This window comes from Cebidichthys violaceus, unplaced genomic scaffold, assembly GCF_023349555.1.
Source record: "Cebidichthys violaceus isolate CVI_PGR_0920_01 unplaced genomic scaffold, fCebVio1.0.p SCAF_40, whole genome shotgun sequence".
Taxonomy (NCBI): Eukaryota; Metazoa; Chordata; class Actinopteri; order Perciformes; family Stichaeidae; genus Cebidichthys; species Cebidichthys violaceus.
The window spans coordinates 277,011-292,500 of record NW_027176595.1 but is presented as its reverse complement, the minus strand read 5'-3'; the positions used below and the strand labels follow the sequence as shown (position 1 = coordinate 292,500).

At 38.5% G+C, this 15,490-nt stretch overlaps 4 protein-coding genes across 5 annotated transcripts in view; all 4 read right to left on the bottom strand.

The window, feature by feature from the left end:
- Nucleotides 1-400, bottom strand: part of xpo6 (exportin 6) — a 14,736-nt gene extending 14,336 nt beyond the window's left edge. Inside the window, exon 1 of the mRNA XM_068727837.1 lies at nucleotides 1-400. This exon is cut by the window's left edge and continues 372 nt beyond it. The gene's annotated coding sequence lies outside the window, so the exon portion shown is untranslated.
- A 570-nt stretch (nucleotides 401-970) lies between these two features.
- antkmt (adenine nucleotide translocase lysine methyltransferase) lies at nucleotides 971-4,393 on the bottom strand. Of its 2 annotated transcripts, none has more exons than XM_068727966.1 (6): nucleotides 4,351-4,393; nucleotides 3,437-3,600; nucleotides 3,232-3,336; nucleotides 3,006-3,146; nucleotides 2,514-2,564; nucleotides 971-2,037 (listed from the first exon to the last, which is right to left on the bottom strand). In XM_068727966.1, exons 2-6 carry the CDS (start codon nucleotides 3,596-3,598, stop codon nucleotides 1,807-1,809), a joined length of 690 nt encoding a protein of 229 aa, XP_068584067.1. In that variant the 5' UTR covers nucleotides 3,599-3,600; nucleotides 4,351-4,393; the 3' UTR covers nucleotides 971-1,806. The 2 variants fall into 2 exon arrangements, with proteins under 2 accessions (XP_068584067.1, XP_068584068.1); XM_068727967.1 differs by lacking the exon at nucleotides 4,351-4,393 and adding an exon at nucleotides 3,830-3,901.
- A 397-nt stretch (nucleotides 4,394-4,790) lies between these two features.
- On the bottom strand, nucleotides 4,791-8,633 carry hirip3 (HIRA interacting protein 3). Its single transcript, XM_068728062.1, has 8 exons — nucleotides 8,515-8,633; nucleotides 7,936-8,056; nucleotides 7,648-7,834; nucleotides 6,821-7,216; nucleotides 6,555-6,712; nucleotides 6,096-6,243; nucleotides 5,535-5,633; nucleotides 4,791-5,054 (listed from the first exon to the last, which is right to left on the bottom strand). The coding sequence occupies exons 1-8, from the start codon at nucleotides 8,589-8,591 to the stop codon at nucleotides 4,867-4,869; spliced, it is 1,374 nt and encodes a 457-aa protein (XP_068584163.1). The 5' UTR covers nucleotides 8,592-8,633; the 3' UTR covers nucleotides 4,791-4,866.
- Nucleotides 8,634-9,142: 509 nt separating this feature from the next.
- On the bottom strand, nucleotides 9,143-14,614 carry kctd13 (potassium channel tetramerization domain containing 13). The gene is made up of 7 exons (XM_068728025.1): nucleotides 14,235-14,614; nucleotides 12,914-13,174; nucleotides 12,161-12,330; nucleotides 11,905-11,994; nucleotides 11,626-11,678; nucleotides 11,220-11,415; nucleotides 9,143-10,589 (listed from the first exon to the last, which is right to left on the bottom strand). Exons 2-7 carry the CDS (start codon nucleotides 13,149-13,151, stop codon nucleotides 10,350-10,352), a joined length of 987 nt encoding a protein of 328 aa, XP_068584126.1. The 5' UTR covers nucleotides 13,152-13,174; nucleotides 14,235-14,614; the 3' UTR covers nucleotides 9,143-10,349.
- Between the last annotated feature and the right edge of the window lie 876 nt (nucleotides 14,615-15,490).

The window sequence follows — 15,490 nt, the reverse complement described above, 5'->3', positions numbered from 1 at the left end:
TAGTTAAATATGGAATTTTGCTTTTGCGGAACATCTAACGCTAGTTAACACCGGCTCCAGCACCGGAGAAACGTGCAACGATAATTAGCTTTCTGTGTCAAGCGGTTCGAAGCTAAGTTACCCAGTTGCTAACGCTGCAGCGGATGGCTAACTCGCTAGCTCTACTAGAAGGATGAAGACATACTTTTCGTTAGCTTGCTAGCTGTCAAACTGACATTATTCTATGGCTGTTGGTCACGACAACTTGCCTTTACCGTTTGTAATTTCAAAGCGGGTGAATATGCACACTTAAGTTATACATCTGACACATATACAGTTATACAAAATATATAATACTACGCGCGCTTGTTCCTGTTATTCCCCTTCTCAATGCTTAGGGCGGCTCAAGAATACAGCTAGCGTGCTGGTTACAGGGTTTGCTTCGCAACTTCCTCTTTTGCTGCAGAAATAAACCAAACCAATCAGCTTGTGTCAAACCAGTCACAATAATAAAAGCACGATCTCCGGTTAAAATCTTTTAAAATTGCCGCATTTTTTGGACAAATACTGACAAAGTTTTTGAGTAACATTATGCAAAAAATAATAATTAAAAAGTAAGCAACAGTGACTTTTAACTGAAACATCTGCTTACTTAAAAATACATTTACGTTATATATTTACGTTTATATATTCGTATACTTAAAAACATATGCAAAATGCTCATATAATATTGTCTTTCTGTAGCGTGTAAACGCTTACTCCCTTCAAAACGGGTTATTATCTACAGGACCTTCCAAGCATTATTACACAATTTGATGAAATCTGCACCTCTAAGAACATTTAGATTTCTCTCCCCTTTTTTCCCTTTTACATAACATACAGATTAATGCTGTTACTTGTATCCTGGAAGGACGTACGTCGTGAAGTTAATGCAGCATTTTGTTTAAATCATTTATTGTAAACAATATATTAAAACAATGTTTTAGTCACTGTAAACCCATATTGAATGTCAGCCAAAGTGGGATTTCACCTAAATGCTACACACACGTTACCTGAATTAAAGTGACAAATTAAGGACATGGTACATGAGAACGGGCAATGTACAATAAATACATAGATTAGAGCAAGTTTGTTTTTGTTGTTGAAGAAACCATCACAGCAAGGTAAAAACTAAAAAATCTAAAGAAAAAGCAACAGTTATTGTATGTACTCTTTATACACGATGGGCCCTGCTGTTTTTTTTTAGTGTTACAATCTGTTTGTGAGACTGGGGAAAAACACTAGTCACCTTTCACATCCAGAGGCTGGAGAGACACATTCTACACTAGCTGAGGTGAAGACATTTCCACAGCACTAAGTGCCTTTGAGCGTCACACATAAAGCCTTTTAATTTTGTGTTCATCCTACCTGTAGAAAACTAGCTGCATCATAGAATCCAAAATTTCCTCTGAAGTTGTCTAATTATATATAGGCCTGTATAAGAAATATTAAGTAATAATAACAATAATAAGAATAATGACTACATTCAATAACACTTAAAACATAAAATAATCTTCAGTTTTGTGGCATATACTGAACTCAGCAGAATAAAATACAGATGATACAACATTTGTAAGCTTGGTCCCCAGAGGCAGGTCATTCTTAAAAAATATACAGCGTTCTTATGGTAAACCCTTGCTCGGGAGATTCTGGTTCAAACGTGGTTAAAAATGTCCTCAATTTTCCAGGAAAGGGTATTTACATCTCATTAGGTGTAAGTTAATGACTCACGGTAGGATTTAATGTTACCATCATAGAGTGCAAAAGACTAGGAACATCCATGTAGCTTCAAGTGGATCCTTTCTCTTTGGTTAGTTCATTGTTTAGGTTGCTATCTGTGAGCTTGTCATTTTTCTTCAAGATGTGCTGTCTTTGTGCTTGCATGCTATATGCCCAAGCTCTGTCCACACCATGTCCCTCAATCCTGCAGGGTGTCCAGTCAGGGAAGGGAAAACGACCAGCTACCACTAAGGCATCATCAGCAAGCTCAGTCTGCAACTTCTGCTGCAGTAATGAAAGCTATAGGAACATAAGAGCACATAAAACATTACTGTAATACGTCAACAGAAACTTACTGAAATTGACCCATGATACTGAATCTGAACCATGTGCTGAACGATTATTCTTAGATTTTATTTTAACATCAGGAATCTAAAAAAAAATGTAACTTTATGATACCCAGGTTCCTTTCAACAAGTTGCAGCCACCTGGCTTAAAGGGTATTACAAACAATTTAGAAGCAAGGCTGCCTTCTTAAAAAAAAACTCTGAGTGGAAGAACATTTACATGTTATTTTTATTTTTTTCAAATAACAAAACCAGTGCAACAATAGAACTGACAGTTAAGAGTTTCAGCAATACCTATGGGTAACCCCCCCATCTCACCTAACTTTTAATAAGCTGAATTTCTTCTTTTTTTCTGCAATATTTGCTTGGCTGTGTGCTGGAATGAGATAGTCTTTATTCTGGTTTATATTGGTTCATTATATTACTCACCACACTAGGAGCCAAAAATACTGTGATATTTTTGCATTCTGTCAAGTCGACCTGTGATGAGATGCAAGGTAAGTTGTAAATAGGCCACTTTATTAACAATTTATCTTTAAAAATCACAAATACAATGATCACATGCAAAAAAAACCAGTGCTTTTTCAGTACTATTCAAATGGAAGAATAAAGTGAACCTAAAGTGCAACCTAGAACACTAGGTAACCTGTATGTGTATTATCAAAAAAGATGTTTGGTCAATTCTCATCCATATTTGCTAATACAAAACTCCTTCGTCAGCATTTAGATGGAGAGAGTCCGACTGTGTTGTTCTTGCTAACCATTTCTTCTAGGAGTGGGGACATTTCCAATCCAACTATCATGTTGTTGCAAATTACAGTAATATTGTGAAATCTTGTCATTTAATGGTGGTGTAGCAACTGTTTGCAAATTTGAACAGGAGTGTTACTAATGCCATAGTACAAGTGATAAATGTCAAACCTTCCAGAGATCTTCCCGTCGGTATGACACTTCATCATGATGGCCTGCTCTCCAGGCATGAAAGTTGGCCAGGCGAACAAGCCAAGGGTTGAGCTCATAACCAACAGCAGGAGTGAAACCCTGCCGATGTGCTTCCAAGACCTCGAGGGTTAAAAATGACCACGGTCAAAAAACATTGATAACCAGCGCAAAGAAAAAGGAGCCCAATAAGCTTGCATATACTTACAATGCGGCCATCACCAGATCCCAAATCCACAAGGCCTCCCTTTCGACCTCTGAACATCGTCATTACATGATCTACTTGAGCTTTGCTGGCAGGAATGTACGGGACCTAGAAGAAATTCAAAAGAGCTTCAGATAAAAACAATCGTACAGATTAAACAAGAAGAGTTAAATAGTTATTTAAAGTGTTATGAAGGTGTAGACCATACCTGTAGCCTCAAGGGGACTTTTCGGAAGCCTGGCTGGAGGATTCCCACCCATACGGCATATATAGTAAGCCCAGTGCCAGCCGCTATCTGAGCAACACCCCATCCTCCGAGGGGCTTCGTCTTGAAGTCAGCCATGGCCTCATCGGGTGCATCATCATCCATTCCTGCATGAAATGTGTAGTTTGGGGTTTAAGTTAATCTAACTTTCGAAAATATACTAACATTTACAAGGAAAGGGCTGTAGAACCTGTATTCTTTTCATTGTGTGAAATTGTATATTCTGTGGCAAAGGGGCTTGGCTTTGAAAAAACAAATATCTATAATCTCACTCCATTCATACAGTGTAATGTATACACCAATTTGGTAGACTGGCTCTGTGATTGCAGGCTATACCTTCAATTATCACTTCATGATGTCCCTTGTTACTTTTTGCTTCAATAAGTTGTTTTTCCTGTTTGTTTACAATCCTCTTCCTCTAACCCTAACCTTGATGTCATTTTACGATTCTACGCTCTACTGGCATAGAGAATGTGCAGAAGTATGCTTCAGTCACTGCCTTGTGCAATTTATTACATTTCGCCCCAGTTAAGAAACATTTAATGAAGAATGTATAACCTAGGAGATAAAACAAAAACATAAAAAATATGAATAATTACAAAAATATATAGTAAGTATTCGTTTAAGCCATTTTGATCCAGCCTATACATGAAATGTAATATTTTGAGATATCAGCGACGGGTTACGTGCAGCAGGTTGAGGGTCACATTCATGCAGTTATTATTTTGTATCCAGACGATGTCGGAGTACAGTAATGACACATTTATTAGCAACAGCATAACAATGCTGCCGTACTCACACAAACACGCAACAAATGTGCGGCCATTAAAGTACTTAACAAGAAATATCGCAATGACCTGAAGGAGTGCGTGCGGACTATAGATGTGTGAAGGGAACGGTAAAGACGGAGCGGTCCGTCTGCGAAATACTCCGTGTATCCAAGAGCCTTCTTACATTCGTTCCGCACACATTTCCAAGGGTAACAATATAAAAGTTGTGTAGCGCAACTCCAGAATTTCTGAAAAGACTATAATTTGCTCTTTGCCATTTTTTTTTATGGGCACTAGTGCATTACTTTGCCATCTGGTCTCTATAATTACTTCTGTCCTCTGCAGATTTTCGTTCAATCAAAAATCTTTATGCTTTGATTCCCTGGTAAAAAAAAAATAGTTGTTCCATAAAATCACAATAGCTTTATTTAAACTATAACAAACGTTAATGTATTCATAACAATACTATACCTTATTTATACAAAAAATTTGAAATCCCAAAAGGTTTAAAAAAAAATACTTTGTAATGGTATCAAAATGATTTATTAACACAAGTAGTACAAAGAAAAGGGAATGCTCGTATCCAAATGGCGTCTTGAACAGTCAGTTGCTCTCTGCATCATCACTGATGATCCCCTGCAGGTTGGCCCAGTCTGTGGCTCTCCTCCGTCCTCTGTGTGCGTCGTTTTCCTCGTCACTATCAGAGCCAGAGTTCAGAGAGCGCAGATACGTAGAGGACGGAGGGCTGCGTTGTTCCTGCCATGCCGAGGCTCCTCTGCGTTTCGGTCGACCTGGGGAGAGGTTTCCACATTATCTTCCTCAGTAAATGTAAATATTTATATAAATATAACAAATATATTATTTCAGTGTGTGGCGTATGCAACAAGTTTGATATTGTTTTGGATGATGGAGAGTTTTCTATTTGAGAAACTAGTAAATGTCTACAACTCTTCATCTCAAAAGTACAGTATAATGACAAACTATTGCGTAAGCATCACATTAACAATGTTCCCATCATTTCCCCCACCAATATCCTGTGACTGCCAAGGCCAATGCATTTACACTTTTTTGCTTATCTAGAATTCAAATAGATCCAGATGTAAAATCAAGTAGATTTTTCCTGTATTGATTAGATATATGCACAATAAATAAGCCAACAAATGGAATTCACACAAATTGTGGGGAACATACAGCAAAATTGTGAAACCCCCCCCTGGAAAAATCACATTGGTGATGGGTGTCAACACTCAAGAAAAGAAACAAATAGTTACCTTTTGTGGCAATGATGTTGCTGATATCGAGCTCAGCTAGTTCCCGAGATTCCTCTCTTTTCATTCTGGCTTTTTTGCATTTCATAATAGATGGCTGACCTGTGTGAAAACAAACAAACAAACAAACAAACAAACAAACAAACAAACACACACGTTATCACTCTAACCAATGATTCCCCGAGTTAAACAAATTAAAACAGTTACATTTTCACACTGGTCACAGATGGCACACAGCAGTTTTACAAAATGATAAACATACAGTCTACTGAAGGTTGTTTTGGGCTCGTCTAATATTATTTTTTAAGCACGACAAATCAAAACCATCTCGCTGTATAGTAGAAATTATGACAAATGTAAAAGCCCTGAGAAGTTAAGAACAAACTACAGAGGTAGGTGCTTGGTAAACATCTTGGCAGCCTGAAAAGTTAGATCATTTGGTGTTCGTTACAATCAACTGGAAATACATGCAAGATACCTTATAATGGGCAAACGTAAAAAAAAATAATTGGAATTTCTCCCAGAATGTGTGGTCTGTTGACAGGTGAATGCATTCCCACTGACCATGGACACCAAGACCTTCAAGCTCCTTCTTCAGAACAGCCACCTGGGAGCGAACAGAGCGACAGCCATCGAGGAGCTTCTTGTAATTCAGCCTCACACCACACAGAGAAATGTACCGCTTCAGCCTCACCACAGCTTTGTCATCATCCTGCAGGACGAATCCCAGGAGAGAAGATGCGCGCGCACACGCGCACACACACACACACACACACACACACACACACACACACACACACACACACACACACACACACACACACACACACACACACACACGTTTTGACTATCCCTTTATTTCTACTATTCATCTTAGACTTTGTCTCTCGACTCTATTCAAAACACGGAGGGCGATCAAGAGAATTTCGAGGCACCTTTACTCAATATAAGGAGTGAGGACAAAGGGTTGGACAGACTTCATTAAATGTTTACGAAGCTTGATAACATCACTCATAGCCTCACCTTTTGACTTCTGGCGCTCTTCTCTTTTTTCGGGGCTTTCTTCTTTTTATCATCTTGTGTTTTTTTTCCCCCACTATGCTGTTCTTCCTCCAAAGAGGGGAGCGATGATGAATCGGAGTCCAAGTCGTTATTTCTGTGTTCCACCGAGACTTTTTCTTCTGCATAACACAACAAAAAGTCATATCAAGTCATAAAAAAACAAAAAAAACAACGTGAAATTAATAAACACTGAAGTACTGGATATGCAAGTATAAAGCTGCAGTCACCCTTTTCACCGTCGTCTGAGGAGTCATTGCTGTTGATTTTGTCGCTCTTTTCTGACTTGCTGTCCGTGTCGGTTTCCTTCTCTTCATCACTCTGTGGTGTTTTCTTTCCTTGACTTGTAATGCTGCTTCTTTTCCCTCCACTCTCTGTAGCATTCGCTCTCTTCATCACCACTTCTTTCGGTTCGTCCTCACTGTTACTCTTGTCCTCATCGTTTTCTTCTGACTTATTTATTTCCTCGTCGGTTGAGTCTTCACTGCTTATCTGTTGTTTACTGTTTGCATTTGTCTTTCGCTGTGACTTTTTCACCTCCTGCTCTGCATCCTCAGATTCAGATTTAAGTCGCTCTTCTTCTTCACTCTCACTTCCTGTTTTGCAGTTGTCTTCGTCCACCGATTCTGTCATGAACCGCACAAGAAAACACAATGGTTTACAACGAAAACAACAAAACTCACGGAAAATAGAATTATAGCCTCGCAGCTGTGTGTTAAAGATTTGTGAGAAATTGAATATTGTAAGCATATTCATTCTTGAGTTATGGCCAAAAATGTGTTTTGCTAAAGCTCAGTGACCATTGACCCCAAATTCCTGTTTGGTCAAGGCGTCCCTGAGGCATTGCAAAAGTCAAATGTCTCATATGTGATGTTTTCTATATTTCTCTTTTTCATGTCACAGTAAACTGGATATCTGTGGGTTTCAGACGGTTGGTTGTACAAAAGAAGACCTTTTGACATCAACAAGGACTGATGGGCTCTTTTTAGTAGAACATGCAGTAGATTGTTAAAACTTCAGGCATCTAAATGCAAATTAAAGACCAAAAAAAACCTACCCGATGAGGAGGTTGACTGACGACGTGATTTCTTTGCCGTGGACTCTTCATCATCATCATCATCATCATCATCATCATCATCATCTTCTTCTTTCCCACTTATCACTTCGTCCCTTCCTTTTTTTCTCTTCCTTTTGTTTTGGGGCTTCTTGCTGGTCTCCAACTCACTTCCATTTGCGTCATTGTCCTGGCAGGAAAAACAAATTAAACAAATGACAGTAAAACACTACAGAACTAAAAACTCTAAAACATTTAAATAAACAAGCGGTGTAGGAAGAATTCAGAAACCTGCATTTTCATCAGTTCCTCTTCAACCACTTGTCTCATGATATTTCTGGCTTCTGGACCTAATGATTCACATCGCACATGAGCCAGATATCGCCTTTTTAAAATCCCTAAGGTCAGCGTGCTGCAATAAGAAATGATAAACAATACATCATGGTGTGAGAGAGAGGAAGTTATTTACAGCAACAGGCAATTATCAATTAAAGACTGAGACATACATCTAAACATCAATACAAACCCAGACTATACGGATTTTAAATCAGATGAAGACAGCACCCGACAAACCACAACATCGTCAGGTGTGCGTATTGAGTTGTCTTTTTGAGAAATGGCGCATTAAAGTAACAGCGACAGCAATGTTGTCGTTAAATGCGCAACATGCAGCTGGTTAGAACTAACTGATGATCCTTGAATGATTCAACAGGTAACGTTATATACCCGTGTGTATTACCGTTAACTGCATGTAGACCAAAGTTAGCGACATAACTGTCAACAATCACGCAAACAACGGAAGCGCACAGACCTGCGCAATTATCCTCGGTACAAACAACACTGAAACACTCTTAAATGCTTTAACAATACCTGAGGTTCGGCTCATCGCGGAGCTGACCACACACAAACTTGCGGATAGCTCTTGCCTCTTTCTCTGACACCATCATTACTGGCTTTAGTGGTTTCTTTTTGGCGGCAGCGGAGACCCCCCCAGGAAGTTACCGGAAGTGACATCAGGCCAGACACACGCCACACCCTGTCAAAATAAAAACTATAAACCCACACACTCACACGTAAATATAATCTCTAGCGTTTTTCTCATGGTAATACGTTTACTTAGTCTTTTATTTAATGATACACATATTTCATAGCAACAAAGAACTTCTACACAATTCATTATTACATTTTCTTTAAAGACTTAGAATTTATTTATTTATATTTCAGTAATATTATTTTGCAAATATCTATTAATTCAATGTGTGACAGTGCAGTAGTAAAGAGGTAGCATCTTGACTTAGGTTTTGTTCCAGATAAATAGGGTACAGTATTGTTGAATAATATCCAAATAATTCATGCCACTGAATTGAGCATCAAGCGTAAAACAGTAAATAATATCTTGTGAGTAACTTCCATTTGTTTTCTGTCAACATGAATGTTTTTAAGTTAATTTTTTTATTGTACTATTTTGTAGGAAAAAATAAAAACCAAGAAGCTTCAGTTTGATTTCACAAGTAATTTATTCAGAACATTCCCATGACCACAATAGGACGGAAGTCATATTAGTGCATATTTTAAGGTATTCTAAGGTGATATTATTAAGGGTCTGAGATACATATTGCTCTCATTCAATGTTTTTTTCCCCCAATATTCAGAGAGATTAGGTTTACTCAAAACATCAGAATATCAGAAAGAAAATGTATATCCTCTCCCATGGGTAATCAAAATAAAACCAAGCATTAATTGCCTATCATCACTGTATGGCCAATTACCTGCAGCAAATTTCAGTGGTTCAGTATAAAACATGAAGCGAAAGTGAAAGATCATGGCTCAGAATAAAACACAATATCAAAGAAATGATCACGGTTCCTCATGAAACATTAAACTGAAATGTAAGTACACTATTTAGTCATTTACAGGAGTAAATTCAAAATCTGGTGTGTGCTGTACAGTGCATCATATCATTCCAACAATTTAAACTCACTTGAGCACTAGTTAACACAAAGATTGCATACAATACAAAAGTTAAATACCAAACAATAAATTAGGTTCATAAATTAATTAATAAAAACATCTTGAAGCAACAGCAGTAATAATTTAAATAAAGAAAATGGAGCTGCTCAACAATCTCATTCATAGACCACCTTCCTTAAATGGCTACCCAGGTTTATTCCAGTGTTAACACATCTAGGCTAAGCTTGACCATCCTCTGTTCATTACTGCCATGCAGCATATCAGTCCAACTTATGAATAGGCCACCGATGTTTCACACCCTGAATAAACAGACCGACAGTGTTTCCTATAAGTCAAACAGAGGAGGGTGCCAGTGCATATCATTAACACCCACTCTAACAGGTGGGCTGGGAGATTTAGGCCCATTCGGTAACATACAGGAGGTTCCTTAATAACATTTGAAAAGCAATATTTATGCCAGTTTCACGTCCCAGGTAATTTCACACATTTCCTATTTAAATAATGTACACAATTTGTTTTCTTGTAAACAGAAGCATTTTTGATGTCCAAACAACCCTTACTTCAGTTACAGTCACCGACTCCTACATTTCTGTGCAGCGACGTATTAAAGATATTTTAACAACATAACTAGCTACCGAGCTATTGCTATGATCACGGACATCTCTTTCATTCTGGCAATCAAGAAAAAACAAACATATAGAAATTCACTCTCCCGAGCCTCATGTTTCACATTATTAGTCCTTGTACACAGTTTGCTGACCGGGCCCTCTTTCATCATGCATAATATGCCTCCTCACGTGGATCCGTCTTACTCGCCTGTCGCCTCCCGTCGCTCCCTCTTCCTCAGCTCCCAGTGATGAAGCTGAGCCTCTTGAATCTAGAAGGTGTAAGCCTCCTGGACCGGATCCTCTGCCATTCTCGTAAATGAGGATATTGAGGGTCTCTTCAAAGATGCGAGCCTCAGGAAACTCAACCTAAAAAACAATCAGTTGAGATTAGAGTAGTTACATTAATATGTTTACCATAATAACTGAAAAAACCCCCAACATATTAGCAATAATAAAGTAACCTACTTTGAATACAACAATGCCATTTTAAATAATACAGCTATTTCACTTTCTGGCGTAGAGTTAGATGGGAGAACTGATGCCGCTCTCTGTTAAATACAAAGCTAGGCCCAATCTCAATGCCCCCCCCCCCCCCAAGGCCTTAAACCTCAAGGACTTACTGACGTCACCTGGGAAATGTGTGAGAGACTGTAAGGCTTGAAATGGTGTAAATACGAATGGGACAGCACTCTGCTGCAGCATATCACGTTAAAATATATTATGCACAATAGTGGGTATATATATTATATACTTTTTACTCCCTGATTTGAACCTTGCTATCTATGAATTGTGGGAAATTCCCTTGGGCAAAGTCTGCAGAAATGCAGACTAACGGAAAGGGTTGATAAAGGGCTCATAATGGGCTCATAATGTCAGGTAAAGCTCGCCTCGTGATCAGATACGTGTGTGTTAGTCATCTTTGGAGGTGATTCCCATCTTTGTGCTAAAATGTCAAACTAAGGACTTGGTGTATGTGGTGGTGTATGTCACGCTTACTTTGGTCTGCTTCTTCTCTGTGGCATAGACAATGGAAGTGCAGCATACTTCAGCAATCTTGCGACCTTCCCCGTAGAAAGACCAACAGCAGATCTCATCCCCAAGCACATCTTTGACGAAGAGGACGCGGCCGTTAAATCGTAGCACCAGTTTGTCAAACAGCTCAATGTTCTTCAGCAGGTTATCGTCAGAGTTGCTGGTCACAGGGGAGAGACAGTGAGGAAGTCAATATAAACTGAGAAGATTAATAAGCACTTTCTCATCAAACTACAAATAATGAAGCTAAAGAGAGATGGTCAAGTGAACACATGAAGCACTGATAGTTTGTTATGGCAGCATCTGGCTCTTCAAATTGTTCCTTCACACTCTCTGTAGGACACATGCACGGTCAGCCTTATTCTTTTACCTGGTGTAAGAATATTTGTTGTTTCCTCTGTTGTTCTGCAATTTTACTACCGGCTGTAGAGACAAGAGACAAATTAATCCAAGAAATGATGTAGTCTATAAATAATATTTTCATTTCTCACAATTCTAAATCACTTCAAACCATCTATTCTTTTTAATTCTGGACAGACAAAGAGTTCAACCCTTGGTACACAGTATTAGGCTTTTAGACTATTAGCACAGCTGATAATCTGAACACTTTTGTCAGTGGTTTATTTGATTGAGATAAAATGCAATTTACCTTTCTACAAGTAGCAATCATCTTCTGTTCTTCTTTGGCTGAGGTGATCATGGGGATGCGACACACAGTTTCAAATACATCCTTTTGTTTCTGAAGGTAAACAGAAAGAAAGTACAATAAAATACATCGGGAACACTTGTTTGTAAGTATCAATAATCAATTTACAGGATACAATGTGAAACACCCTTCATAAAAACAGCAGGGTCTAAAGTAATGTCTTTAGGTTTCTTGTTTAATCTGCCAAATAGCTATTTACCTGCATGGCACTGAGGCAGTGCTGGACCAGTCCCTGGACCCGATAGTACTGGGCCTCCTTCAGAACCTCATCCAGTTCTCTGTGGTCCTCTGGAAGTGGTACAGAGCCATCTCGCAGGAAGTTCAAAACAAGTCCAAAATGTCGGCCACACCTATCCAAAACTACCCAACCTGTGCCAGCAGGAAAACACATTTTCAGTTATTTGCAATCTTCAGTAATCTTAATTACTTTTTGTCGTAGGCTAATGGCCCCGGTGTGCACCCAGTCATTTGCTATGGAAACAGCTAGCATAGACACACCTTTCCTATACAGCCAGTACTATGGGCCACACAAGATAAAGTTAATATCAGTCAGTGCAGATAATCCTGTAACATGCGAGAGTGAAACATCTTGCTGTCAAATCTCAAACAGTATTTTAGATGTTTGACACCATAAGTGTGAGACTTGTTGTCCAAGTTAACAGAAGTTGCACAGTTTCATTTAATTGTATAAATAATGTTTCACATCTGAATAAAATACTCTATGATAAAAGTGTAATGCTTAAAAGGTAATCCTGATGTAAAACTAAAGTTTTGTCATAATTCATGTAAATTCTAAACAGGGTACCTGAAATAAGTATGTTATTAAGACATAAGGAATCATATTACATACTATGAACATTTCTCATATCAATGGCACAGCCTTCAAGACATTCAACAATAACAATGTGGATCCAGTGAAAATGTTAGTTCTCATCAGACATCATCCACTCACCTTCTGAGTCGATGGAAACCTCTGTTCCTCCATCGCATATGCTCCGCAACAGACTGTCTTCCTTGCTTAATGTCTGAACAGTTGTATAATGTAGTGAGCCACCCACATTCAATTTGACATACTTGCTCCCCAGAAGACCTCGATTTCTAAACTCATCTGTGTTGTGGAAGGCAGGCTGGGAAACAGCAGACTGGGCAGAGTCAGCAGCATGACTGCCTACTGAAGCCTCAGCAGACATGGGGCTGAAGAGTCACTTCCTGACTGTAATACAGAAGAATATGACGGCTTGTTAGTGTAGGTTTGGGCTAGAACAAGTGATGAAGGACTTTATAATAATGTAAAAAGTACACAGTCATTATTTCAATTTTCTCTTAATTGACAAAAGTGAGTAAACCATGTATAATGGCTGAATCTGAAGTACTCTTTTGTTGTTATATAGATATGGACGTGGTTATTTGTATTCACGACAGTAGCAGACACCAGATGTGGTAAAACATTCTAAAAACCAGGGCAAAGCACACTGGAAAATATATACGTAATTATAATGGCTGGGGATTTGGATGTAAAAAGCTAATTGTAGTGAGAACAATATTTGAGCAAGAAATTGAAAGATCACAATATATCCTACCTTTGCTATAACGATTTATTTATCTTAAAGCAAAGATGGGTGGGAAATGCTGCCCAGAAGCACATGTTGTTCAGCTTTTAACTTTATGGAAATTAAGCTGCTATTTTCGTGGTCCTCACAGATCATCTGACTTACTAAAGAACCCTCTTTAAAACAGATCTCCTACCACACCCTTTGTGTGTCCTGTACTTAAAGAAGTATATTTCGTTCTCTACAAGTTTAACAAAATACAAGGGTGTGAAAATACCCTAAATGGACATTAAATGGCCATCTTATTTCAAAACAGCAAAACAAGTATAATCCAACTACCTAGTAATAACTTGGTCCTTATGTGTAAAGTGCATCAGTTGACTGCCAAGCTTATGCCACACCTCATCATAGTGGGGTAAAGGAAACACCGTTTCAGAACATTATTCTTTAATGTAATCCTTTATACATATGCAGCTCGCACGTAGCCGTCCTGAAACTGACTGTCTGTTGTCTCACAGCAGTGTTACAGCCACCTATAGCTGGACATTACTACCACCAAAGTCAGGTGTCAACAGAATGTTAGCAACAACAAAGCTAGCTACAACCACAAGTACCGTTACCTCAAACATGACTGAGATCTAGTTAGTTGTTGAGATAGATGCTAACTGATAAGGCTAATACATTCAAATGATATTAAGTTAGCTTATAACAAAGTGTACTTACCACACTAAACATCCAAGGTTGAGCCAAGATAGCTAAATATGTAAGCGTTAAATCAGCTAGCAATCGATACTCGCTGATACTAACAGCCGTTAGTATTAGCACAACGCAGCTAACGTTTGACAACTCATTTTAATCGCAGCCAGCCTAGCTAGCTCAATCAAAGAGGCTAACAATGGCTAGTCTATTTAGCTATGCTTTAAGTTAGCAATGCTCATTTATTTTTGAATCGCTTCTTGGGTGGAAAATGTGAAGCTTGCCATCAAAAAATTATAATTGCTATCGTAAGAATGGCCAGTTCCATTGTAGGAGATACAGATTATTAACTGATGCTAACAGAAGAAGCTAAGTAGGTCACTCGGAAACGAAACTCGCACATCTTCTTCCGCTGCGTTCTTCTTCTTCTTCTTCTTCTTCTTCTACTTCGTGTTAAACAGCAGCCTGTGGCGCCCATTAGCGCCACCTTGTGTACAGTAATATCAATATTAACGTTTTTGATATTAATATATACAACTTTTACAATTGTGATTACTTAAATGACAATTGTCACATTTGTTCAACTGTTTTCTGGTGTGTGGATCAGTCTTTGCTTCGAATAATGGTATTTTGGCAACAAGCAGGATGCCATTTTCCTGAATTAATTTTAGAGTCACATGTGTTTACTGCCCTCTAGTGGACATAGTGAGGAACGGCGATATTAATTTCGTCAAGGTTGCGTCAAAGCAGACATGAGAGCGTGCTCATGATCATGTTCGTTATCATCAATTGGTCACTGTGGAGGCACTACCGAACCGTATTGACAATTATGAGTCTTTCCTGCCCTCCAGTGGTGTCAGTGAGGAACTGCAACTGTTGCTAATGTTCAGTAACATCAGTATACATGCTTTTTTGACATAAAAATATACAACCTACGGTACACTAGTGTGGGTATTTACAAACACGAGTCTTTACTGCTAAAACGAACAAATGTGGTAATGTACACTAATATCAGTATAAACGTTTTTTTAATATTAATTTGTATATAAGTATAAAAAAAGTTACATTTGACCAATCCCCACATTTTATGTTGAGGAGATCACTCAATCCTTCTAATAATGTTAATTTAGCACCAAGCGGGATGAGACTGACCTGCATGTGCTTGGAGTCACAGGTGTTTACTGCCCTCTAGTGGTCACATTGAGGAACGTCAATATTAAATTAGTCAAGGTAGCGTCAATATCTATGATGCAGGCATGAGAGTATGCTACCACTTCCGATAA